Source organism: Mus caroli, unplaced genomic scaffold (assembly GCF_978045245.1).
Source record: "Mus caroli unplaced genomic scaffold, Mus_caroli_1 scaffold_11, whole genome shotgun sequence".
Taxonomy (NCBI): Eukaryota; Metazoa; Chordata; class Mammalia; order Rodentia; family Muridae; genus Mus; species Mus caroli.
This window is the reverse complement of record NW_028227266.1, coordinates 42669703-42695445: the sequence shown is the minus strand read 5'-3', so window position 1 is coordinate 42695445 and position 25743 is coordinate 42669703. Positions and strand designations below refer to the sequence as shown.

General features: G+C 48.6%; 3 protein-coding genes across 15 annotated transcripts in view; all 3 read left to right on the top strand.

The window, feature by feature from the left end:
• The window catches only part of Kmt2a (lysine methyltransferase 2A), a 77290-nt gene extending 65297 nt beyond the window's left edge, over positions 1-11993 (top strand). For 7 of the 8 annotated variants that reach the window (XM_085844597.1, XM_085844596.1, XM_029481723.1 and 4 more), the window contains 8 exons: positions 117-181; positions 2330-2500; positions 4054-4128; positions 6034-6208; positions 6371-6478; positions 7294-7377; positions 7885-8014; positions 8877-11993. In XM_085844597.1, coding sequence (XP_085700723.1) covers positions 117-181; positions 2330-2500; positions 4054-4128; positions 6034-6208; positions 6371-6478; positions 7294-7377; positions 7885-8014; positions 8877-9152 — 1084 coding nt within the window. In that variant the 3' untranslated portion in view covers positions 9153-11993. The remainder of the gene's footprint in view (positions 1-116; positions 182-2329; positions 2501-4053; positions 4129-6033; positions 6209-6370; positions 6479-7293; positions 7378-7884; positions 8015-8876) is intronic. The other variant, XR_015048941.1, reaches the window with a different exon arrangement.
• Positions 11994-14014: 2021 nt separating this feature from the next.
• Ttc36 (tetratricopeptide repeat domain 36) lies at positions 14015-17371 on the top strand. The gene is made up of 3 exons (XM_021172431.3): positions 14015-14368; positions 15278-15466; positions 17035-17371. Exons 1-3 carry the CDS (start codon positions 14260-14262, stop codon positions 17295-17297), a joined length of 561 nt encoding a protein of 186 aa, XP_021028090.1. The 5' UTR covers positions 14015-14259; the 3' UTR covers positions 17298-17371.
• A 78-nt stretch (positions 17372-17449) lies between these two features.
• On the top strand, positions 17450-22773 carry Tmem25 (transmembrane protein 25). 6 transcript variants are annotated; one of them, XM_029481726.2, is made up of 9 exons: positions 17450-17587; positions 18009-18102; positions 18334-18645; positions 19919-20209; positions 20406-20537; positions 20821-20851; positions 21023-21123; positions 21256-21342; positions 21495-22773. In XM_029481726.2, the coding sequence occupies exons 2-9, from the start codon at positions 18033-18035 to the stop codon at positions 21566-21568; spliced, it is 1098 nt and encodes a 365-aa protein (XP_029337586.1). In that variant the 5' UTR covers positions 17450-17587; positions 18009-18032; the 3' UTR covers positions 21569-22773. The 6 variants fall into 6 exon arrangements, with proteins under 6 accessions (XP_029337586.1, XP_021027644.1, XP_029337587.1 ...); XM_021171985.3 differs by having other exon boundaries at positions 18006-18102; XM_029481727.2 differs by having other exon boundaries at positions 17450-17685.
• Positions 22774-25743: the final 2970 nt, after the last annotated feature.

Here is a 25743-nt window from a genome sequence, read left to right as displayed (position 1 = left end):
TGGTAGTTGTTTTAAATAACTGATGGGGTAGATGGCAGATTGTGAACAGTTATTTTTATCTTCGAGTTGAAAACCAGCTGGCCTTGCCTCTCACGTCTGGTTGTATTTTCATTCAGACCAGTGGCTGCTCTTCCAGAGGTCCAGGCAACACAGAATCCAGCCAATGAGCAAGAAAATGCAGGTATGTGGTTGATTAATAGGTTATAGTAGAGAACTCTAAAGCCAGAAAAACTATGTAAAAATCATATGCTAGCTGAGCATGGCGGCGCACACTTGTAACCCCAGCACTTGGAAAGCTAAGACAGAATTGCGAGTCCAAGGTGAGACTGAGCTGCATAGTAGGCCTGAGGGCAGCCTGTGCTACATCACATAGTAGGCTCGAGGGCAGCCTGTGCTACACTACATAGTAGGCTCGAGGGCAGCCTGTGCTACACCACATAGTAGGCTCGAGGGCAGCCTGTGCTACACCACATAGTAGGCTCGAGGGCAGCCTGTGCTACATCACATAGTAGGCTCGAGGGCAGCCTGTGCTACATCACATAGTAGGCTCGAGGGCAGCCTGTGCTACACCACATAGTAGGCTCGAGGGCAGCCTGTGCTACACCACATAGTAGGCTCGAGGGCAGCCTGTGCTACACCGCATAGTAGGCTCGAGGGCAGCCTGTGCTACACCGCATAGTAGGCTCGAGGGCAGCCTGTGCTACACCACAGCCGAAAACGCAGAGAATCGCCTGCATTAACTCCTGGTAGTCTAGATAGGAGAAAAGCAGACTCAGTCTCAAGAGCTGAGCTGTGATGTGCAGTCGTAGGGTCCCAGCGGTCTTCAGTTGTGTTGTCTGTCATTGTCAAGGTCAGATCCTCTTGCTAAACTAAACTTAAGGACTGTGACATTTTTAGGTGGCTGGTGATAACATTTAGTTGTCTTTGGAGGTGTTTCTTATATCTGATGGCACCTCGGGGTAAATTCCCTTCTGGAAACCGGAGCACTCTCTTAGGTGTTTGGGATTTGATTCTAGACCCACATGCACCCACAGCTCTGCATGTGTGGCCTGGTGTAGTTTGGCCACTTTACAATTAGTATAGTACCCACAGAACCTGAGCTCAGGAGACAGAGGCAAGAAGGTTGGCACGAGTTTGAAGCCAACCTGGGCTACACTACATAGTAAAGTCCAAGCCAACCTTGACCTCAGAATGAGCTCTTGTCTTAGGAAAGCAAACAGATTGACCAAATAAATGATCATCAAACATGACTTCCCAGAAGAGAAAGGCTTAGGCTTGGGATTTGGGCTGTTACTGTATTCTGCTGACTGGACAGTTCCTCAAGCCCAAGGCCTCATTACAGGCAGGCATGGTAGCTGAGTAGTCTCCAGAATCAGTTAGGTTCAAATCTCATGTTTACTTTGCTGTGTGAGCATGGCTTTTACTTGGCCTGCTTCAGTTTCCCCGTGTTTTGTTCACATATTCATTCACTCACTCATTGCTTTGAATAAGGTCTCACTGTCTTGTCCTCATTGACCTAGAACTTTAGGGTAGCCCAGGCTAGCAGTGACCATCCTCCCTCTGCCTCGGAACAGTAGGATTACAGGCAGGCATCACCACACCCGGCTCGGTTCTTTTACCTTTAAAAGGGAGTCCAGCTGGGCTTGGTGTAGCTGCAGTACTTGGGAAGCAGAGACAGGCAGCATAGCCTGCACAGCAAGCCATGCTGGCTACGGGCTGAGCCCTTATCTCAAAAAGAGTCAATAATAACACCTACCTTAGTAGTTGTTAAGATTCCATGAGATACTGTGGGTGAAGTTCTAGAAGAGTATCTGAGGCATAATCAAGCTTCACACATAGGGAGGGGGATTTGTGTTTGCTTTGGTTTGGCTCCTATTAGGAGCAGTTATGTATGGGAAAATGACCACATTGTCATACCAGAAGCTCTGCTACAAAAAAGAAATCTATTAAATGCACCAGCACTCACACGTCCACACACACACACACACACCATTTTAGTACCCAGGGCAAGTTCTTGAGCCTCAGTGCTCTTACTGGTGATTTGGGATAGCACTGGATACAGCGTGTTCTTACAAATGGAGGTGGTGCTTGTAGAGCAAGTCTTTCCCAACCTTCCTAGTGCTGTGACCTTCATGGCTGTGGTCATAGCGGTAGTTTTGCTACTGTTGTGAATAGTAATGCACATATCTGTGTTTTTGCAGTGGTCTTGAGTGAGCCCTGTGAAAGGGTCGTTTGTTAGGATCCACAGGTTGAGAACTGCTGGTGTAGATCATTCTGCACATAGCACTTGGTGCACACTGGCTTTAGCAAAACCTTTTTTCCATTGTAGAACCTAAAGCAATGGAAGAAGAAGAGAGCGGTTTCAGCTCTCCTCTGATGCTCTGGCTCCAGCAAGAACAAAAGAGGAAAGAAAGCATTACTGAGAGGAAGCCCAAGAAAGGACTCGTTTTTGAAATTTCGAGTGATGATGGCTTTCAGATCTGTGCAGAAAGTATTGAAGGTGAGTGGCTTGTTAGGTCAGCCTTCCATCAGGCCCTGCTGCGGTTGCTCCTGTGCTCAGGGAAAGCTTGCCTTATTGAAGAACCACGATCATTCTTGACAAGTGCTAAGAGCTGCAGGTTGTGTGGCACACACTTAGAGCTGCTCTCTCAGCTCTTCTTGGTACCTCCTGCGGTGCCATCTCTCTTCTGTGGATTCTCCCACATGCTTTCTGAAGTGCTCCTGGCTGCCTGCTCGGTACCTGCCAGCTCCACCTGGTCTGCTCGTACAGCAGGGAAGCTCTCTATGCAAATGTTATGGTCCAGTTGCAGCCATGTAGGCCTGAGCTCTCAGGAAAGGCTGTGAGGTTCAGTGGGTGAGTTGGGGCTATCCGAAACCTGGGAAGAGGACCAAACAACAGAGCCACTTAAAAGGGGATCTGGAATTTGGTTTAGCCAGAGAGGAATGCAGGGAGCTTTTCACAAAGAGAATGAAATGGAACAAAGTTAGAAAAACTTTGGTTTTCAGTAGTATTGGATAGAAAATGACTTTGAACAGTGAAAGAAAAATTGGGAGGTGAATTGGGCACAAGTTGGCAAGAGAGTCTATAGTGACAGCCGATGAGACCTTTGACATACTTAGGAAGCTCCGTGGGAAAAGGAAGGAAGGAAGGGTGGACGGACATGGTAATGACATGGATATGAGTAGAGATAGAACAGTCAAAGATACTTGGACCTGGATGTGGCCTAAGCTGGGTGGTGGTGTCATATGCCTTTAATCCTAGCACTTGCAGGGGCAAGGCAGGTCTCTGAGTTCGAGACCAGCTTGGTTCCAGGAAAAGCAGGGCTTTCCTGTCTCAAAACCCTCTCTCTAAAAAACAAAACAAAGGAAGTGTGCATCCTAAAAAATACATAGACAAACACGTATGAAGATTTAGTAAGGCTGGGTGTGAACTGGGCATGCTAAAGCACCCTGCAATCCCACCACTCCAGAAGCAGAGCCAAGAAGATTGCCACACATTCAAGACCAGTTTGGGCAACACAGTGAATTCCAGGCTAGCCCGGACTATAGTATGAAACCTTGTCTCTATTAAAAATGAAAGAAAAAAGGATCATAATGATCTCTGTCCTTCTATATATTAACTGTTGTTGTTGTTGAGACGGGGTCTCACTGTGTACCTTCACTAGCCTGGAACTCACTGGAGATCAGACTGACTTCAAACTCACAGGGATCCATGGGCTTCTGCTTCCAGAGAGATGAGATTGAAGGCAAACTCTACACCCATCCCTGCTAACCTTTTAAAATACTAATTTTAAGGTTAGGAATGGTGATGCATCAAGGGACATGGGTACCCTGGGGATTCAGGAAGTATGAGTATCGTTGCTGCTCTGGCCCATGGTAAAAAGAAGCCTGCTGAACAATGTGCCTGGTCGCTTCTCACCAGATTGACTGAGGATAGCCGGGCACTGACATCAGCTGCAGAGTGATTCTCTGCACCAGGGACTGTGCTGATGCCAGTAAGACGTGATGACACAAATTCTCTCCCACCTACAGTTTTCTCCTGTTTCCTTTCAGATGCCTGGAAGTCACTGACAGATAAAGTCCAGGAGGCACGATCAAATGCCCGCCTGAAGCAGCTCTCATTTGCAGGTAACAGCTGATGCTGCTGTTATGTTGTTACAACCTCCAAATATTCTGACAGCTTGTTAGTGTAAGCTGCAGAATTGAATTTAAAAAAATAAGCAAACTATTTAAATAAATAATTCAGGGCTTAAGGATGTAACTCATACACCATCCAGTTTACCCATTTACATTCAGTTCAGTGGTTTTCAGTATATCTATCCACAGATGTGTGTTACTATCTTCTGACCTAAGCTCATGCCTGATCCTGGTGCCTGTGGATCGGCCTAGTCTGGATAGTTCACATAAGTGAATCTTGATCTGTGACTGTCTTCTTTCAGTCTGTGCTTCAGTCCTTCCTACACTAGGGCACGGGGCTCAGTGCTCATGCTCAGCTCCCGAGAGCGAGGCTCTCTAGCACCACAGTAGTAGGATTTATTTCTGTGTGCCACAGATATAAACTTCATGTTTGTTCGAGTTGTATATGATCCTAGCACAAACACAACCTTAAAACAGAGAGCTTATTCACAATAGACACCTTCATTCTGTATCTAATAATAATAATAATACCAGAAATTTTTTTTTTGCAATACTGGGGATTGAACCTAAGATGTCAGACATATTAGGCAAGTATTCCATACAGCCATATTCAGAGGCCTAAGAAGTCATATTTTAGTTGAAATATCATATACTTAATAACGATGTGTAGAACATCAGTGTTTGCAATTGCAGAAAGTATCATGACAGTGATTACAGAACCTCAACTACAGTGTCTTGTTTCTTTAAAATGCCTTTGCCGAGCATGGCGGTGCACACCTTTAATCCCAGCACTTGGGAGGCAGAGGCAGGCAGATTTCTGAGTTCAAGGCCAGCCTGATCTACAAAGTGAGTTCCATGACAGTCAAGGCTACACAGAGAAACCCTGTCTCCAAAAACCAAAAAAAAAAGAAAAGAAAAGAAAAGAAAAGAAAAGAAAAGAAAAATGCCTTTTAACCATCCATCCCCAAACATTTATACAAATGTGCATGTCTGCCTTCCTTCTAACCTATTCCACCCTAATCTCCTTCTGATCCTCGGACACCAGCTAGAAGAGAAAGAAGGTTAGAGGGGAAGGGGGCACAGACCTGTTCAAGCTTCTTCCTGCTGATTAGGGACAATGAGTTTCTTGGGGCAAGTCTAGTCTACACTGTCCAGATATCTCCAGTGTCTTCTCTCTTTGCTCATGAACACTTGACAGTCTACAACATCAGCAACCAGAAGCACCAGGGAAGCAGCATTTGCCTGCCTCTTCTGAGCACCTCGCACCCTTCTAGGGGCTCTAGGATTTATCTCCTCTCCAGAGTCCCCAGAATTCCATGCGTAAACTATCCACAGCTGGCAAACATCATGCCCCTCCTAGAGCTGTGAACACCGAAGCAGCCCCATATCTCACACCTGGGGTTAAGACAAAACATTCACATAACTTTTTGGTTTTGTTTTTTAAAGAACCAAAATTCTCACTAGAGAAATGTTCTCATAAAATAAATAGAAAATTGGAATGCTTGTCCCATTGTGAAGGTGAGGTGTATTGAGTTCTCAGAGCACTTACCTAGTACATACAAGGCTCTTGTTCAATCTTACAAAAAAAAGAAGGTTGTGTTTCTTACATTGGGTGGCCATTATGAGCATAAAATGAAGTGGCACATGGCACTTCTATACACTCAGCACACAGGGGTCAGGCCAGAGTGTGGCAAGAGCAATTTATGGTAACCATTCATCCATACTGACAGATGGGTCCGCCATTATTTCACTAGCATTCTAAGGCTAACTTCTCAAAGTCTGTTGTCCCTGAGCCCGGGTAGCCTCTGGCTGCTACCCTCTAACAACCATTTGTTGATGCTGTGCAACTTCCTGTCGGCTACACCGCTTACCGCCCTGGTGCCTCTCCTTCTGTAGGTGTGAACGGTTTGCGGATGCTGGGGATTCTCCATGATGCCGTTGTGTTTCTGATTGAGCAGCTGGCTGGGGCCAAGCACTGTCGGAATTACAAATTCCGTTTCCACAAACCAGAAGAGGCCAACGAACCCCCCTTGAACCCTCACGGCTCAGCCAGGGCTGAAGTCCACCTAAGGCAAGTTCCATTTTGTCTGACGAGCATTTGAGGTCCTGGCTTTACTATCTAATGACAGCTCGTGTCCTGCTTGCCCTCTGAGATCTTCAGTAGCAATGGCACCATCTTTACTCCTTTATTAGAACATTGCTCTAAAAACAAACCTTAATCTTTTGGCTCCAGGAAGTCAGCATTTGACATGTTTAACTTCCTGGCTTCTAAACATCGACAGCCCCCTGAGTACAACCCTAACGATGAGGAAGAGGAAGAGGTCCAGCTGAAATCCGCACGGTAAGGAATCCTACCCGGTCACCTGACACCTCACGCTCCGGCAGCTCTGCACTGAACAAGGGTTTAGTGTGATATACAGCAGACTGCTGCTTCTTCTTGTAGGCTGTGATGTGGAACAGTCATTAATATTTGTAAATTTGTTACTAGTCATCAGAGCTCCACTCTTCAGCTGGGCATGGTGCCACACACTTGTAATCCCAGCACTCAGGACTTAGAAGCAAGGGGATCTCAGGTTTAAGATCAGCCCCAGCGACGTTCTGAGCGTAAGTTAAAAGTCAGCCCGAGTTACATAAGACCCTGTCTCAAAGGAAACAAATAAAAAACCAAAAGAGTGTGGGGGCAGAGGTGGGTTGGCAGTTTCCTGGGTGATATTTGGAAGACCGAGTCACAGTTTACACTGAGGCAGCAGTAGCTGGCTAGTAACAAAAAACAGGAGATAGAAGAAATGTGAGTAATTGTAGGATGCATGTACTCTTTAACAGTAATCTATCCTAGCAGCTGTTTATGTGACACCAGTCACCATTGTCCTAAAAAGCCCTGTATTAATAGGGAGCTAGTCAGCATGGGCACATGCCTGTAGTCCCAGCACTCAGGAGGCTGAGGCAGGAGTGTGTTGCCTCAAGTTTGAGGTTAGCCTGGGTCACAAAGACCTCGTCTGGAGAAAACTCACAGTGATTTAGGTGAAGTGAGGGTTCAGGAGGCAGAGACAGAGGGTCCGAGGCACTCTTAGCTGAAAGTGAACAGTGTGCTCACTTTGCGGCACCCTCAACCCACTCCTCAGAACACTGAGTTCATAACATCATCCTCTCTCTTAGGAGGGCAACAAGCATGGATCTCCCAATGCCCATGAGGTTCCGGCACTTAAAGAAGACTTCTAAGGAGGCGGTTGGTGTCTACAGGTAGGGCTGTGGTTGTAGAATTTGAGAAAACTAATATTTTTCCAAATAAAGTGGACCAGATACTAGAGTGGCATGTCTCCTTCGGTTGTTGAGGTTTCTATAGATTTATTGCAGGGCATGTCCCACTCCTGTAGTACTTGGCGGAGTAGTCACTAGTGTTTAGTACTTTGTCAGTACAGTTCATAGTAATTCGAAAAATTTGTGTTTTGGAATCTGGAGAGATGGCTTGGCCATCAAAAACACTCCCTGCCCTTGCAGAGGACCTAAGCCTGGTTTCCAGCAGTTGTTGACTGCTGTCTGTAACTACAGTTCCTTCTGATCGCCACAGGCAGCAAGCATGTACATGGTACACATACATACATACATGCATGCAAAATACATATACATATAAAAAGTAAATCGAAACATTTTTTAAAAGGAAATTTGTGCCTGTTTTTTTTGTTTTGTTTTGTTTGTTTTGTTTTGTTTTGTTTGTTTGTTTGTTTGTTTTTTGTCTCCATGGCCTAGGTCTCCCATCCATGGTCGGGGTCTTTTCTGTAAGAGAAACATTGATGCAGGAGAGATGGTGATTGAATACGCTGGCAACGTCATCCGCTCCATCCAGACAGACAAGCGTGAGAAGTACTATGACAGCAAGGTGTGTGCCACAGCTCACTCCCTGGGTGCCTCTCTTTGCTGTAGGTAGGGGCCATCAAAGCTTAGCATGATCCTTGGATCTCAAGAGTAACAGGCGTTCACTTCAGAGGTGGGGAGCTGCTTCTGCTTCTGCCGCTGCTGGTGCTGGGCTGCTGCTGCTGTTGTTTGAAGGCGGACTTGAGTCCACAAAACCTTTTTAAAACATTGTACATATTTTGTGATGAGCCCATAACTGTTCTGGCCTCCTCTAAAGATTAGTAATACAGGAACACCTTGATAATTGGCCTGTGGATCCAGGATCAAAACGACATGGCTACAGTTTTCCTCCAGTCTGGGGCCTGGAATCTAGAACCCCCTTCTCAGCATGTTAAAAACAGGTATTCTGAGAAGTGTGTAAATTGTAGGAGAAACTTGGCTCCTCTGTGGCTATAGTAACATCGGAGCAGCAAAGCGAATGTTTTTAAACCTGAGTGATGACAAGTTCAGCCAGGTATGATAATGCCGTACGTGTCATCCATCATCTAAGCTAGCACGGGAATCCTCAGGTTCAAGGCCAGTCTGGGCTACATAGGGAAATCCTATGACAAACCCTAAGATGGCTCAGTGGGTTAAAGTGCCTGCTATCAAGCCTGGTTACCTGAATTATGTCCCCAGAACCCATGTGGTAGAAAGGGAGATCTGACACCCAAAAGTTATCCTCTGACCCTCACCCACGTCCCATAGCACTCGAAAGAAAGCATAAGTTCAGGGCTGGGAATGTGGCTCGGTGGTAGGCTGCTTGCCTGCTTAGCATTTGTAAGACTTTAGCTTTGTTTCAATAAAATCATAAGTAAATAAAATGGTTCCTTTTCCTTCGTGTGTAGGGCATTGGTTGCTACATGTTCCGAATTGATGACTCGGAGGTAGTGGATGCCACCATGCATGGAAATGCTGCACGCTTCATCAATCACTCTTGTGAGCCTAACTGCTACTCCCGGGTCATCAATATTGATGGGCAGAAGCACATTGTCATCTTCGCCATGCGTAAGATCTACCGGGGGGAGGAGCTCACCTATGACTATAAGTTCCCCATTGAGGACGCCAGCAACAAGCTACCCTGCAACTGTGGCGCCAAAAAATGCCGCAAGTTCCTGAACTAAAGCTGTTCATCTTCCTGTGATGGAGAACCAGGACCCAGGGCCACCCAAAGCCATGCTGAAGGACTTCCCAGCACCCAAGAGCTCCAAGGATTGAGCGGGCAGTTGAGGGTCCTCTGGCTGGTCCCTAGTGTCCTACTTACACATCATGTGATCATAGTCTTGGAGAGAGAAGGGTCTCAAAGAAAAGATCCCCAGATGGCTTTCTCCTGGGCCCTCTTTGATTGTTGAAAAACCTGAGAAACTGGTTCCTGGGAGAATTTGCCTGCAAGGAGCAGGTATAGGGTTCCTTACAGTGGGAGATGGGGTCTGAGCATGTCCTCAGAGAGCAGTGTGTCATCCTCATCTTAGCCCTCTCCCTAAAATCGACGGGTCAGACAAGACCCCAGATACAGGGTTGGTGAGATACCTGGTAGTTTGCCAGTTAGGCCAGTCCTGTGGCCATCTGTTGAACAAACAAGTGGCCTAGTGGTTTTCCCTACTATCTGCCCACTTAAGAGTTCACTTTGGTTGGGAGACAGGTTTCCTAGCACCTCCGGTGTCAAAAGGCTGTCTTGGGGTTGTGCCAATTAATTACCAAACATTGAGCCTGTGGCTGTAAGTGGGAGTGTTACCCTGTGAGCCTTACCGTAGCCAGTGACCTTTCTTGACGATAGGAGCGGCTCCCTCTCTATCCCTTCTCTTTACTCCCTCCTCCCCTCCTCCATCCTTCATCTGCTGCTTTCCCATTCTTTCTGGGTAGCGGGAGCTTGCCTCCCTGCTCAAGGGCATTCCCTACTTGGTATAGGAAGTGCCTACAGAAAGTCCCCCAAGCCCGTAAGCACTCCAGGTGGGGAAGTGGACAGAAGCCGTTGGCCATAACCAGACGGAATTTGGAGATCTCATAAAGCTCCATTGAGAGTTTTAAAGAGATGTATGTAGCAAGATTTTTTTAACAAGAGACTAAAGATTATTTAAATAGGATTTGAGTCATGCAGCAGCCTGAGTCCATACCCAGGATACGCCCATCCCCTTCCCAGGACGTGCTTACTCTCTTTCCCCTTTCTGAAGACATAGGAAGGTGAGTGTCTCAAAGGTCAGGGTCCAGCTGAAAGAACACTAATCAGATTTCAAGCCCCAAACTTGGGGGCCTAGAGCACATGTGCTAAGGGACCTCTGCCACCCCTGTGCAGCCCGAGGCTGAGCAAATGCAATGACACTACTGCCCTGGTTACTCCTTAGGGTGTGGACAGCCAGCAGCAAATGTTTCTTTCTTCCCCCAAGACAGAGTCTTGAACCTGTTAGATTAAGTCATTGGATTTTCCTCTGTTCTGTTTACAGTTTACTATTTAAGGTTTTATAATGTAAATATATTTTGTATATTTTTCTATTTGAAGCACTTCATAGGGAGAAGCACTTATGACGAGGCTATTTTTAAACCGCGGTATTATCCTAATTTAAAAGAAGATCGGTTTTTAATGATTTTTTATTTTCATAGGATGAAGTGAGAGAAAATATTCAGCTGTCCACACAAAGTCTGGTTTCCCTGCCCAGCTTCCCCCTGGAAAGTGTACTCCTTTCTGTTGTTCCGTGTGTAGCTCGTTTGTGCCTGTTAACATAAATGTTCCTTGGGTCTGCTCTTTATAGTAACTGAAAAAGAAGGTCACCCACTCCGTTAGGCCACAGCCCTCCAGGGCCAAGGACTGAGGGTACAGAACCTTAGCACACCAGTGTCTCCTCCTCTTTGCTGCATTGCCCCCTCCCTCTGGATCAGCCCCAGAGTGGGAAGCAGCAGGCTCCGTCTCGCTCCCCTTTCTCTTTCTGAGTTGGCAACCAAGGAGCTGCAACTTGACATTCGCCATCACATCTGCCTCATCCGTCACCTCCTTTCCTTCTCTGCCCACCAAGCCCTTGTACCTGCAGAGAACCCACTGACCGCCTCCTGCCCTCTCAGGGCAGCTTGTTGAACCTGAAGCACAGTATGACCACTCACGATCAAGCAGATCTCTGCACCTGCCACAAGGTTTCAGGGTAGCGTAGTCCGAGTGGAGGGCAGGGCACCCTTTCTCTTATGGAAGTCAGCAAAGCAATATGATGCAGCCCAGAACTCTCTGCCAGGACTCGTGGCTCTGCTGTGCCTTCCATCCTGGGCTCCCTTTCCTTCCGTGACCTTAAGAACTTTGTCTGGTGGCTTTGCTGGAACATTGTCACTGTTTCCACTGTGGGAAGCCCAGCACTGTGGCCAGGATGGCAGAGATTTCCTTGTCATCATGGAGAAGTGCCAGCAGGGGACTGGGGAAAAGCACTCTACCCAGACCTCACCTCTCACCCTCCTTTGCCCATGAACAAGACACAGTGGCCCAAGGGGTTCCACTAGCGTCTGGTTTCCTTTCTTATTGCACTGTGTGAGGTTTTTTTGTAAATCCTTGTATTCCTATTTTTTTTTTATGAAAAAATGTAAGCTGCATTTGTTACTGAAAGATTAAATGCACTGATGGGTCATGCGTTCATCCTGAGAGACCCAAAGGCCAGTCAGAGGGTGGGGGGAACTCAGCTAACAGACCTAGTCACTGCCCTGCTAGGCCATGCTGTACTGTGAGCCCCCTCCTCATCCTCTTCCCACAACCCCAATCCCTGAGGATGGGGGGGACCCACCTTTCCTCCTCCTCCAGCTGGTTTGCCTTGCCCTCCCACTCACTGTCAACCACAGAAACGAGAAATTCCTCTTTCAGCTCAGCCTTGAGTCCATTGCCAAAATTCAGCATACCTGCCAGCAACTTGGGGGATAAGCCAGAGTATCCCCACAAGCGGGAGAGAAGGCAACAAAACCGAAGGCACAGCTGTCTCCAAAACACATCTGCTTTGTTTTCAAAGTGACCAAGAGAACCTCCGCACAAAAGTGCAGGTTGAGGACTTTGCGCTGGGTCATTCCCAAGAATCCCCCAAGGGACAACCCACCGCCTCAGGAGTGACGGCTGCGGACCTCAAGGGTTCTCGGAGAGCCAGCTCACTTCCGGCTTTGCTGCTAGAACCTGTTGTGGCTGCGTTTCCTGGTGGCCAGTGACAACTGTGTAACCAGAATAGCTGCATGGCGCTGACCCTTTGGTCGGAACTTGGTCCCTGGGCTCCCTCAGTGCTGCCCATGTCCAGCACAACCCCTCCCTGTTTTTAAACCAATCACAATTAAGAAGGAAGCCCTGGCACTTCTTAGGTTTTCAACCCAAACTCCTTTTTCAGGACCCAGCTCACCTCTGTCCAACCCCGGCCAATCCAATAAGCACCATGCAGCAACCTTGATTTAAAAAAAGAAGAAAAGAAGAAAAAAAACTTAAAATAAAATAAAATTAAAAAAATACAACACACATACACAAAAAAATCTTTTAATGAATGTATCTTTCTAAAGGACTGACGCTCAATCAAATACCTGAAAATACTAGAGGTCACAGCCTCATCTGATGTTAACTTTTATTGGATTTGGGATTCTTTTTCATAGAAACCAAGTTGTTTTTTGTTGTTGTTGTTGTTGTTGTTGTTTTTTAAGGAAAAGCGGGTCATTGCAAAGGGCTGGGTGTAATTTTACGTTTCCTTTCCTTCATTTTAAAGCAATACAAAGTTATTGAACAGATAGTTTTGTGCCGAATCATGAATACCAGTCAAGTCTCACACTCTGAAAACTTGCAACCTTTTTGTTTGTTTGTTTTGGTTTTCAAATAAATATAAATATATATATATAGGAACTAATATAGGAATGCACCATTGTAACAAAGCCTAGTTCAGTCCATGGCTTTTACTTCTCTTAACACTATAGATAAGGATTGTGCTACAGTTGCTAGTGGGGCAGGAAAATGTCAGGCTCCCGGTGACAGTGACGGTGGTGCTGACTCCACATACGGATGACAGACGCCCGCCTGTCCCGAGAGGAGCGTGCAGAGCAGATCTGCTGTCACCTGGCTTCTTCCTGCCTGTGGACGTTGCCAGTCGGTACCTGTACTCCTCGTCTACTTCCGGTTATGAATGTTGGGGTCACCACCTGCATCTAGGGGAAAATTGTGTTCTGTGCTTTCTGGTATCTTGTTCTGGGGTACACTAGTTCTGTCTTTCAACCAAGAAAAAAAATAGACTTGTGGTGTTTCTTTTCTTGAACTTTAACAGTCTCCTTAGCAAATACAGGTAGTTGAATAATTGTTTCATGAGCTGAACAGTGTGGCAAGCTTCATTTCTAGAATAAGACATTTCTCTACAGCTGTGTCATGTACAATGGATCTTTTGGGGGGGGGGTTGTTTGTTTTGTTTGCTTCCCTTTTTTTCCTTGTGTTCTTCCAAGCTTCTGGTTAGAGACAAAGTGGGGGGGGGGAGGAAAACGTGTCTGAAGCCCATCAGTGTTAACTCCCTGAGACAGGGATGAAGGAAAATACTTTAATATTCAAAAAATAATAATGCTGAAAGCTCTCTACGAAAGACTGAATGTAAAAGTAAAAAGTGTACATAGTTGTAAAAACAAAAAAAGGAGTTTTTAAACATGTTTATTTTCTATGCACTTTTTTTTATTTAAGTGATAGTTTAATTAATAAACATGTCAAGTTTATTGCTGCACTCTGCTGAGCTTCCTTTGGCCTTGGGGGTGGAGTGGGGGAGGGAGGGGCTTGTCAATGGGTTACCTAATGCCTTCCAGCCTCCCTTCTTTAAAATAGAATCACTCGACCAGTCCCTTGTCTGGAGTGACCTTCAGTGAGCACTGAAGTGTAGCCAGGACCTCAGGTTCTGGGTAGAAGGGCTGTGTTACTGTTTGCCTAACTCGTTTAATAGGAGGTTAAGTAGTGCTTTTTAAACAGACTGTAATAAAGGGAAAGCAGAGCTTCCATCTCTGCTCCACCTTAAACCTGAAACAAGATTTGTTTATTCTGTGTTGGGGGTGGGGGTGCAGTTGGGAAATACTGAAAAACCACCCTGCCAGGTCAGTAACCCTGGCCACTGAGGCTGGACTAAGGATTGGAAGGCACACCTCTGTACCTGAGGCGGTCCCCAAACAGAACCTCCTCCATTCACAGCATCTGCCAGCTGGAGGCTCTACCCTGTCCCCACCATCTTCCTTCACCCCGAGTTACCACTTGGGCCCTAGGGGCTGGGTATCATGGGGACTCCAAATGATCAGGCAGTGTTGCAGGCCATCTTCAACCCCGATACCCCCTTTGGAGATATCGTTGGATTGGACCTGGAAGAAGCAGAGGAGGGAAATGAAGGTGAGCCTTTGACATTGGTGTCTACCCCTCCATAGGCTGCCTGGCAGGCCCCTGAGATTTCCTACAGGACATGGTGAGGCCGGAACCCTCGTTCTACCCTTGCAGGTTATTTCAGGGACTGGAGTCTGAGAGGTCCTCTGAATTTCAAAGTGTGGTTCAGGTGTTGGCAGGGGTGGATCTCCCAAGAGTTTCTCTCTGTCATTCAGTCCCATACCTCTAAGCCTACCACTAAAATCTTCCATGACCCAAGCTTATCTGCTGGCTTAAGTCAACCCCTGAAATATTTGACATTTTGAACATCACACCCACCGTCTCCACAGCAAGGATGGGAGGCAAACAGGGTGGGATGGTGGCTCGGTTGGCCCATCCTGACAGCAGGCAGAGCTTCGTTTGTTACACATTGTTATAAACTAGACATGGAGGCTAGCTCTTCCAGGGGAACAGCATGGCCCATTGCCTAATAATGAAGATGTTTGGGGCTTTGTTTCTGCAGGAGGTAAGCCTTAGCCTTACTGAAGCTTTAGAGTGAGAAACTGAAAAACATCTAGAGTCATTTTCATGACCTGGGATGGGTTTGGTGGCCTTTGTATCCGAGTGTGTAAAGCAAAATGAGAAGAAGCCAAAAAGCTGAAGAACCCGGTTCAGATCTAAGCTTTACACCCTGGGCCTGTGGTCTAGAGTGAGTCACCACTGAACAAGTTGTTGAGCTTCTCTTAGCCAAGGAGAACCACCCAGTGCCTCTTTCTCGGGTCTCTTAGCAATGTTAGAGCCCGGTTTTACTGACCTCAGCTACTATCTCTGACTGCACCCACACCTGGTCAGCTCGTTTGGGGGTCAGAATGCCAAAGCCCAAGGCGACTTTCCGTTTTCTTCCCTACCATACACATGCCTGTTTTTCCCCTGGTGCAGATGGAGTTTTCCCTCAAGCACAGTTGGAGCCCTCTAAGGCCCTGGAGTTGCAGGGAGTGAGGGCAGCAGAAGCTGGAGACCTCCACACAGCACTGGAGAAGTTTGGCCAAGCCATTAACCTGCTACCTGACAGAGCCTCTGCCTACAACAACCGAGCCCAAGCCCGGCGGCTCCAGGGGGATGTAGCAGGTGAGGGGAAGACACCAGAGATCCTCCACAGAAAGGACCCCTCCCATGAAGAGCAGAGATGAGTTGGTTGTGGGTGGAGAGCAGAGAAACAGACACTAAACTCCCTGACATCTATGTTCTTACCTATAAAATCCAAGACAGTATGGGTCCTACTAGCTTCATGAGACTATATGAGAATCAAGAGGCTGCATTCTGCTCATAGACTTAATAAGAGCCTTCTAGGCAGCAGTAGGCTTTAAGTGCAGGGCATGAGGATAAAACGTTTGTATAGCAGTTACTGGGAACTAGGCATTATGCACACAACTAGGTTGTCGTAACAATCCTTATGACCCCCCACCCCACCCCAGAGGGTATGTATTGTCATTTCATCATAGAGACGAAGAAAAGGAAGAAGGCAGAGGTTGAGTAGCTTCCTCGTCATCCTCCAGCCAAGAAGTGGCTGAGCTAGAATAGGAACCCAGGTGGCAGGGCTTAACAACCATGAGACTACTCTCCAGGGGGCTCATCATTAGGTAACAGCAGGCAAATCTGAGAGAAAGTGGCTCAGGACTAGGAGTTGGAGGCCAGGCCATAGGTAAGACTAGCTGGTGGGGTGTTCCTAGAACCTACACTGGAGAATTTGGACCCCATCCTAATGACAGGAGGCTTGTCTGCCATAGGTTGTTGTTGACAACCTACAGATGGCAAGCCTGGAGATGCAGAGGTAACTCCACTTGTAGAGGCTTGGATTCCTGCAGACTAGCTGTGAAGAGGGAAACGGAGCTGGTCCCAGAGCTGCTCAGTCTGCACTCCCAACCTGGACCTCTGAGGGAAACTCAGCCTTTCTCCACGATGGTGCTGAGCAATGCAAGGGCCCTGGCAGCCTCTTTAGGAAACTGGAGAATATGAATAGAGACAGGGTCCAAAGAAAGCAGCCCATGGACCTAACAGAAACCCTAAGCTGGGTGCCTGAGGTTCCGGCATGAGTTCTGAAACTCAATCCAAGTACATTCCTCTGAGAATCACAAAAATAAAACAGTACAGTCAGCTCTGGCTCCACGACCTTCTTCCAATGAAATTAGATACAGAGTAATGAAGACCGTGGAGATAATGAAGGAGAAAAATGGGGAACGTGCCGCTTTCATAGTCTGCATTGGAAAAGAGGAGACTGACTATAGCAGGAAACAGTTCTGTTAGCTAATGAGATTTCTTGAACTCTAGGGTTCAAAGTGGGCCACCAAACACACAGTAGGTGCTAGGCTCCACTTGTGTGAACTACAACTATTTGATAATTGATGGATTCACTAACACAATGGCCAAATCCTCTAGAAAACATTCACGTTTGGGTGCATTAATGTTAGAACATACCAGGAACAAGGCCAGGGAGAGCCTTGGACTTTGATCTCAGCTCTGCCCGTGGGCGGCCCACAAGCCAGTTGTAGCAACCCTTCATCTCGGGTTAGAAATAATCCCTCGTGGTTCAAAAATCTGCTGCACGAAGGAGGGGATGGGCTGCTCCGCAGGTGGGCGGGGGGATCGGTTGCCCACACCGGGCTGACCTGCGCCGCCCTCTCCCCGTCGGCCTGCAGGCGCCCTGGAGGACTTGGAGCGCGCGGTGACATTGAGCGGCGGCCGGGGTCGCGCCGCCCGCCAGAGCTTCGTGCAGCGCGGGCTGCTGGCGAGATTTCAGGGCCGGGACGACGACGCCCGCAGGGACTTCGAGAAGGCTGCGCGACTGGGCAGCCCGTTCGCACGGCGCCAGCTAGTGCTGCTCAACCCGTACGCCGCGCTGTGCAACCGCATGCTGGCCGACATGATGGGGCAGCTGCGCGCGCCCAGCAACGGGCGCTGAACGTGGCCGGCCGAATGATGGAGGGGGGACCCTGACCCAACCAGGACCCAATAAAACTTCCGGGACTCTCTTGACTGCGTCTGCTCTGTGTCCGCCTGCTTACTAACCAGTCTCATAGTGGAGGCCGTGGCGGGGGTAGGTAGGAGGCGGGACAGGGCGGGGCTGGAACGGCCACCTGCCCTTGCTCGGGCAGCGATTGGTCCTGCCTGGCGCGGGCCCCGCCCTTGCAGCGGACTGCGGAGCTCAGCCTTCTTGAGCAATTGCTGGGGCTCACTCTGGGAGGGAGCCAGGTGAGCTGCCCCAAAGCAGGATGCTCCAGAGACCCTCGGATCCGCGACGCTCTCTTGCTAGGCCCAAGTCCACCTGAGCAGCCGAGATTGGAAAAGTGGTGCATGGCGAGATATGGGAGGGAGAGCCAAGGCCAGCGAGGAGTGAATCGGGTCAAGAGAAGGACGATCGTTTGGGGGGAAGGGGAAGGGCGCCTGCGCGTGTCTGTCTATCTGTCTGTCTGTGGTCATCTACTGTCAGCGCTGGCCTCTATGCCCGCACAGAGACGAAGTGTTGCCATAGGGTCTCTTCCTTTGGGTCTTGCTGATTGTGTCTATTTGTGCCCGTGTCTTGGCCACTGTGGGCCAGTCTACATCAGTGCATGCATGGTAAATTATTGCAGGAATTGTTAGGCCTACATGGCTGGTACTCTTCTCTCAGCAGCCTGGAGGCCGGTCCCTGATCACCATGGAATTGCCTCTAAGCCAAGCTACCCTCCGGCACACACTGCTGCTCCTTCCTGCCCTCTTAAGTTCAGGTACACCCCAGTTCATCCTTTGGCCAGACCCTGCTTGCTTGTATCTCCTCTCAAGATACCCACTCCAGTCTCCAGGGCTGGGTTCCCCTATCCCTACTTCCCTACCATAAGTCTATGCAGATCCTGGTCAGAGAAACCAGCTGCCCTGTCTCTTGGCCTGCTGCCTCTCTGTAACTGGACCTCACTGTGGTCTCTCCAAGTGCCTCCCAGCGGCTGCCTGCTGTGTTCCAGGTCAAGGGGAGCTGGCACCTCAAATTGATGGTCAGACCTGGGCTGAGAGAGCGCTTAGGGAGAATGAGCACCATGCCTTCACCTGTCGGGTTGCAGGAGGTTCTGCCACTCCCCGATTAGCCTGGTACCTGGATGGACAGCTACAGGAGGCCACCACCTCCCGACTGCTGAATGTGGGCGGGGATGCCTTCTCTGGAGGAACCAGCACTTTCACTGTTACTGCACAGCGCTCCCAACATGAGCTTAACTGCTCCCTGCAGGACCCAGGGAGTGGCCGGCCAGCCAATGCCTCTGTCATCCTCAATGTGCAATGTAAGTATTCCTGAGACAGTCTTACTACATTGCCTAGGCTGGACTCAAACTTGCCAATCCCCTGCCTCGGCCTCCAGAGTGCTGAGATTACTCATACGCATGACACATTTAGCTTTAACAGGACATTCATAAACACGATATGAGGGAATTTCTATTTTCATCCCTATTTTACAAATGAGAAATTGAGGCACAAGTTAAGTAGCTGCCCAACATTTTGAGATTTAATTGCCCAACAATTAAGGAGTAGGTTCAGGATGCAAATCTAGACCTTTGTCTGGCTCTCTAGTCTTTTTATTTTTATACTTTGAGACTTTTTCCAGGGGTAACTTTGAGCTTCTGATCGTCTTGCTTCTGCCTCCCCAGTGCAGAGACCATAGGGTTATGTGGTATGAGGACCGAACCCAGGACCTTTCTCATGATTGGCAAGCACTCTACCAACTGAGCTATATTCCCAGCCCAGGTTTTTAAATTTTAGACAGTCTTACTATTTATCCAAGAGCAGCCCCAAACTGGAAATCCCCCTGTCTCTGCTTCCACTGAGCTACATCCCCAGTAGTTTTCTATTCTTTTTTCTTATTCTGGTTTTTCAAGACAGGGTTTCTCTATATAAAAGTCCTGACTGTCCTGGAAATTTTGTGGACCTAGAAGCTTTGTAGATCTTGAACTCACAGAGATCCTCCTGCCTGTGCCTCCTGAGCAGCACTGGAATTAAAAATGTGTACCATTGCCGGGTGTGGGGGCGCACGCCTTTAATCCCAGCACTCTGGAGGCAGAGGCAGGTGGATTTCTGAGTTCGAGGCCAGCCTGGTCTACAAAGTGAGATCCAGGACAGCCAGGGCTACACAGAGAAACCCTGTCTCGAAAAATCAAAAACAAAACAAAACAAATAAAGTGTACCATCACTGCCTGGCAAAACCTTGTATATAGATATAGATATATAGATTAATGTAGGAGTGCTCTGTCTGCATGTACATCTGCATGCCAGAAGAGGACATCAGATCTCATCACGGGTGGTTGTGAGCCACCATATGGTTGCTGGGAATTGAACTCAGTACCTTCGCAGTCAGTGCTCTTTACCCTCTGAGCCATCTCTCCAGCCTGGCTGTCTACTCTTAATCACTGTGAATTGATGCTGTACCAGGAGACCCTGCTACCTGTTCCTTAATGTTTTTTTCTGAGAGAGGCTCAGACCCTTTCTCCCATCCATATTTGGGAAGAAAGGGCCAGAGTAGAGGGTTGTAATGAAAGCAGATTATTCTCTGCTCTACTCTAGTCAAACCAGAGATTGCCCAGGTTGGAGCCAAATACCAGGAAGCTCAGGGCCCAGGCCTTCTGGTTGTCCTGTTTGCCCTAGTACGGGCCAACCCACCTGCTAATGTCACCTGGATTGACCAGGATGGGCCAGTGACTGTCAATGCCTCTGACTTCCTGGTGCTGGATGCTCAGAACTATCCCTGGCTCACCAACCACACTGTGCAGCTGCAGCTCCGGAGCTTGGCACACAACCTCTCGGTGGTGGCCACCAATGACGTGGGTGTCACCAGCGCTTCTCTTCCAGCTCCAGGTGAGCAACTAACATGGCAGACCCTCAGGTGGGTGCAGGGGTCCTGGAATGGAAAGGAAAGACTGGTGGCCCTGGGGGTAGATCCTGTGAATGAGCTATCCCCAGCCACCATGGGCAAGGAGAGAGTAGTTGGACATGTGGCATGTCAGGGTCAGGCTACTGCTCATGTGGAAACTAACAAGAGAACAATCTGCAGGGCTCCTGGCCACACGGATAGAAGTGCCACTGCTGGGCATCGTTGTGGCTGGAGGACTTGCCTTGGGCACTCTAGTGGGGTTCAGTACCTTGGTGGCCTGCCTGGTCTGCAGGAAAGAGAAGAAAACAAAAGGTAGGGCCAGAGGCAGTGGAGGTCAAGGGTGGAGAAGAGTATCAGTGAAGTTGGAGGGTGAGCGGCAGAGGTGCAGGCAGAGGTGGGTAGGGAGAGGCCATGGGCGAGACTGCATGCCTCGCAGGAAGCAGGGACGGGCGCTGGAAAGCGATCTCTGGTCCCAGGGCCAGGACTGGGTATTTGATAGACTCTTAGCTCAGTGGTCTTGAGTCTGAAAGGGCAGGGGGCAGAGCCCAGGATGGGAGGTCACACTGACTCTGTGACATGGTTTCTTTGTCCTCAGGCCCCTCCCGGCGTCCTTCTCTGATATCTAGGTAATGTTTCCTGGGGCTGGGCAGATGGGCCGAACTAAAGTACAAATCACTGAATTTTAAAGTAAAGGACAGTTGGCAACCTGGGATTTCTAGGAGGTCTGGCTTGAGCCTCAAAGCAGACTACCTACCTGCTAGTACCAGGGTCTATCTTAGCTTTTGTCTATCCTGTAGTGACTCCAATAACCTGAAACTGAATAATGTGCGCCTGCCACGGGAGAACATGTCCCTCCCATCCAACCTTCAGCTCAATGACCTCACTCCAGATCTCAGAGGTACCCAGACCAGTTCTCTGCCTGTGCTTAATGCTCAGAACTTTTAAGAAAGAGATACCCTGGTTCTTAGGAGGAGACAAATCCCACTAGACAAAACCCTGTCCTGGGCACCACTCCATTTGTCACCCACAGGGAAAGCAACAGAGCGGCCAATGGCTCAGCATAGCAGCCGTCCAGAGCTTCTAGAAGCCGAGCCTGGTGGCCTCCTCACCAGCCGAGGTAATGAGCAGAGATCTCCTGTTCTCCCCCACCTCCTCTTCCCATTCCCTGTGCTTGTTATACCCAAGGCCCCTGAGTGCTGCCAACAGAAGAGACTTCCCCAAGCTCCAGAGAACCAGGGTTCCTAATCTCCTGGCATCTCTGACCCACAGGTTTCATCCGTCTCCCGATGTTGGGCTACATCTACCGGGTGTCCAGTGTAAGCAGTGATGAGATTTGGCTCTGAGCTTGATGGTGAGGCATGAGGCCCAGGTGACCTGTGGACTCCCCCAGAGTGCCCACCCTGGTGTCTCCTTCAAGCTTTCCTCTGCCTGTCCCTGTTGTGACCATGAAGAAACCATGTCACTGCCATCTGGCCCGCCTGGCAAGGATACCCTGTGGGTCATGCATGTGTATTTCTTTGCACTCTAACCTGCAAGGCATGGGTACCCTTGGCAGACCCCTGGTCGGAACTAGCCCCTTGCACTCACTGAGTTTGGGGCCCTGCATGTGATAACCTGGTCCAGGCACACAGAACCCTGGCCAGGTGCGTTCAGGTGTCACCCAACATCTAAGAGATGGGCCTATTATATGTCCTACCCTAGTATCCTCTGCACCTTGTGCACATAGGCAGAGAAATGCCTATGTGGGGGACAGGAGGGTCCCTGCACAACTCAGATGTCCTTCCTATGCTATGCAGCTTTGTTCCCTCAGGGAAAACTTAGCCCCTGCTCTATGTATACAACCAAACTGCTCTTTGCTCAGGAACCAGCCCCTTGCCCAGGGGCCTGGCCAAGCACAAATAAGTCCCTTTTGCTGCATATCTTTCTACCCTTTTGTCCCCGCCTCCTCTTGGGTATCATCGGTCATACCCTAGAACTTCTTCACTGGGCATTAGACCCCCCATTGGCTGGGGCCTGCAGGTGCCAGCTTTTGGTGTTAGCACAAGATGAGCAAGAAGAGGTGACCGATGGGCTGGCTCCCAGGATGACATGTAGCTCTGCATCATTTTGTACAAGTGTCTGCATTTTAAGCACATTCCCCAGAAGAGAGGAAGGCCCAGGGCCTTCTTGGGTTCCCCATGTTTGGCCTTCCGCAATTCACTGTGAGTGTTCTGAGCACTGAGGATTGGTGGTTTCCCTCTCCGCATGTCTCTCCCACCATGCAGCCTTATTCTCCACCAAACCTGGCTGCCCCATCCTATTCTTTAGGGGATGGTCACAGTGGTATATAATCCAACAGTGCCAGAAGCTTTAGGGGGGGACAGAGAAAGCAGGAGCCCACTGAGCTCCAAAGAGCTCATACTTTTTAAAAAGCAACCTGAAAATGACTGGCGAACATCAGAGTGCGGAGTCTATTTTCCCTTCTTCATATCTTGTTTTGTAATTTTTCTCATGTTACTGGTTAGGTCAGTGCTACACACACAGTAAACTCCTTTGACCAAAGACAGAAGTGTTTGTTCATTTCTTCAAACTTTACTTGTGTTTGTTTTTTGAGACTCATGTAGTCTAGGCTAGCCATGAATTCAGCACTGGACAGAGACAATGTGATCTTATCTTCCTGCAGTCACTTCCTGCTGGGATTATAGCCATGTACTACCACCCTGTGTTTCCACGTATGCTTTCAATGAACCCCACGTCCTCTGCAGGGCCTGCTGTGTGCCACACAAGTGCTTTGCCAGTGCATAAACACTAGCCTTTCCTCCTCCTCTTTCTTTTCTTTTTTTTTTTCTTTTTTTGACATTTTAAGCAGATTTATTCACAAAGTAGCAAGAGGATAATGCCCTGTACAAAATACAACAGATTCAAACAGGAAAAAAAAAAGTTTTATGGACCCCTTCATGAATTTCCACATCACATTATCCTTGTGTAAGGACCATGTCAGTCTTCTCTGTATTAAATGTTTTCGATCACACAGCAGGGACCTGAGTACCCGCCAGGAGCAGCAGTTCAGTATCTGTTAGTCTAATGTGGATTAGTAGTGACCATAAGAGCGGTAGCTACAGCGGTCTGTTCCCTGGAGCCCTGACGGAGCGATCACTGCACACTTCCACTCCCCATAAGGCAAACTCTAACGCTAATGGTGAGAAAGCAGAGAGCCTGGCCTAGTGTCAGAATGAGGCAGCAACACAGCCTCAAGCCTGACGTGGTCACAGCTGGTTTGAGTTTATAAGACTCATGAACAGTCTGTGTGTGTTGATCAGGCTGACAGTGGAGCCTTCCCCGCAATCCATTGTGACACCACTTTCTCCCTGTCAGTACACAGCTCCGTTACCCATTCAGTTGCTTAAGCCTAAAATATCTCAGTGTCATCCTTGGTTCTCTTAGCGGGTCTATCACAGAGGAGGGAATACTGAAGGACCAAACACAGAGGCCTTGCTGGGTTCCCCCCACTCCCACCCCACAGCATCTTAGCAATCTTTGGGTCTTTGGATCACAGTCTTTGGGTCTGGTTTTATTTCTACTTATTTGTCCTGAAGTCAATCAAGCCTGTGCAATGAGGTCCCCATAAAAATTCCAAGGGCAGGGCTCAGAGCTTCCACATGGACAGAGGAAAATTAGGAAAATTCCTCATTCTTGTGCGGCTGGGTCCCGATTCCTGGTCTGCATTTTGTCTGTCATGGGAGGTGAGGAGGTGGGAGAGGAAGCAACAACTTTGCTCAAAGTCCCTGCAGTGGTAGGTGAGGCTCTGCAACCCTCCTCTGCCCTCAGCATCATCTGGCCACAGCCCCCTCCTAGATACTAACCTTTAAACTACCATGCTCCACTGTGTGTGTGCCCGTATGCGTGTGTGTGTGTGCGTGTTCATGCAAGTGCACGTGGCTTACAGAACACAAGTTTTGGTAGTTCTCTCCTTCCACCATGTGGGTCCCAGGGATTGAACTCAGGTGGCCAAGCTTTGTGACAAGCACCTTTACCTGCTGTGCCATCTTGTCAGTTCCTTCCCCATACTTTTGTCACCAAATTGTTGTTGTTAAAAGTCCTTGGTTAAAAAACATCCAGAATGGGGCTGGAGAGATGGCTCAGCAGTTCAGAGCACTGGCTGCTCTTCCAGAGGTCCTGAGTTCAATTCCCAGCAACCACATGGTGGCTCACAACCATCTGCAATGGGATCTGATGCTCTCTTCTGGTGTGTGTGAAGACAGCGACAAAAACCCAACAAAAGTCTAGAACGGTTTCATGTTTCCTGGCTGGGAACCAGTTGATACCACTCCAAATTGCTCCTGAATCTCTCCTCCACTTCCACCCCACTTAAGCAGCTCCTCCAAACACTGTCACAGCCGTGCTCCCCGGAGTCACACACTCTTGCCTGTGCCTCCCAACCACAGGCGTTCCCACAACCTGCTCCTCGGAGTTCTACATATTGCAGAACCCAGAGAAACACTTTTCTCAATTTTTCATGAAAGATGGTCAAAGAATGCAGGTGAAGGGGTGAACAGTGGGCATGGTGGCTCAGGCCTGTAATCCTAGTACCCAGAGGCAAAAGGTGATAATGAATTCGTGCTAGCCTGAGCTTCATAGTGAACTGTAGACCACTCTAGGCTGTACAGAGAACCAGTCTAAAATAAAGACGATTATTTTAAAATTCACAAAGATATGTAAGATGCATGCCACCTTTTGGGAACCTCCCTGCATCTGACTGTCTGAAAACTCTCCAAGGCCTGACCTTTTAAGTTTCCATGGAGACATCACACGAAGGAACAGCCGAAACCTGGACCACTATGCTGGCATGTGACTGGGCAAAAATGGTCTGATCTAATGCTGTGGCTTGGGTGGGATGCCAAGTGAGGTCTGGAAATTACTGTTTGCTTCCTTGCTGGTAAGGGGCAAGCGCCCATCTAAATGAGGGTCTTGGTCTATTATCCAAATAGGTCAACAAATTTAAGAATAAACTGGGTTTGCTGAATATGCCTATAGGCCTGGTACCTGGGAGGTAGAGGTGGAGGCAGGAAGATCAGGCCTTCAAGACCAGCCTGCACAGACAGTTCAAAGCCAAGCTGGGTTACAGGAGATGCTGTCTCACAACACAAACAAAAGTAAAATAAAAGAATGTAAGATTGTAGGAGCAGATGTCCATGATTGCCTTGGGGAAGATTCGGGGTTGTGGGCTGCTTGGGGAGAAAGGGAGGTGAAAGAAGGGCAGAAGGAAGCCGGGCGTGGTGGCGCACGCCTTTAATCCCAGCACTCGGGAGGCAGAGGCAGGCGGATTTCTGAGTTCAAGGCCAGCTTGGTCTACAAAGTGAGCGCCAGGACAGCCAGAGCTATAAAGAGAAACCCTGTCTCGAAAAACCAAAAAAAAAAAAAAAAAAAAAAAAAAAAAAAGAAGGGCAGAAGGTCAAATAGAAGGACATGATTCTCAGAGGCACAGGCAGGCCTGCTGTGAGGCCCCAACCCGACCCTACTCACTCTAGAGAGCATCAGG

Bases quoted from the DNA above. Each gene is read 5' to 3' on its own strand.
- Ttc36 (XM_021172431.3), top strand. From the start codon at position 14,260: ATGGGGACTCCAAATGATCAGGCAGTGTTGCAGGCCATCTTCAACCCC. The intron at 14,369-15,277 runs GTGAGCCTTTGA...CCCCTGGTGCAG, and splicing joins AGCAGAGGAGGGAAATGAAG to ATGGAGTTTTCCCTCAAGCA. The intron at 15,467-17,034 runs GTGAGGGGAAGA...GTCGGCCTGCAG, and splicing joins GCTCCAGGGGGATGTAGCAG to GCGCCCTGGAGGACTTGGAG.
- Tmem25 (XM_029481725.2), top strand. From the start codon at position 17,690: ATGGCGAGATATGGGAGGGAGAGCCAAGGCCAGCGAGGAGTGAATCGG. The intron at 18,103-18,333 runs GTACACCCCAGT...GCTGTGTTCCAG, and splicing joins TCCTGCCCTCTTAAGTTCAG to GTCAAGGGGAGCTGGCACCT. The intron at 18,646-19,918 runs GTAAGTATTCCT...GCTCTACTCTAG, and splicing joins TGTCATCCTCAATGTGCAAT to TCAAACCAGAGATTGCCCAG.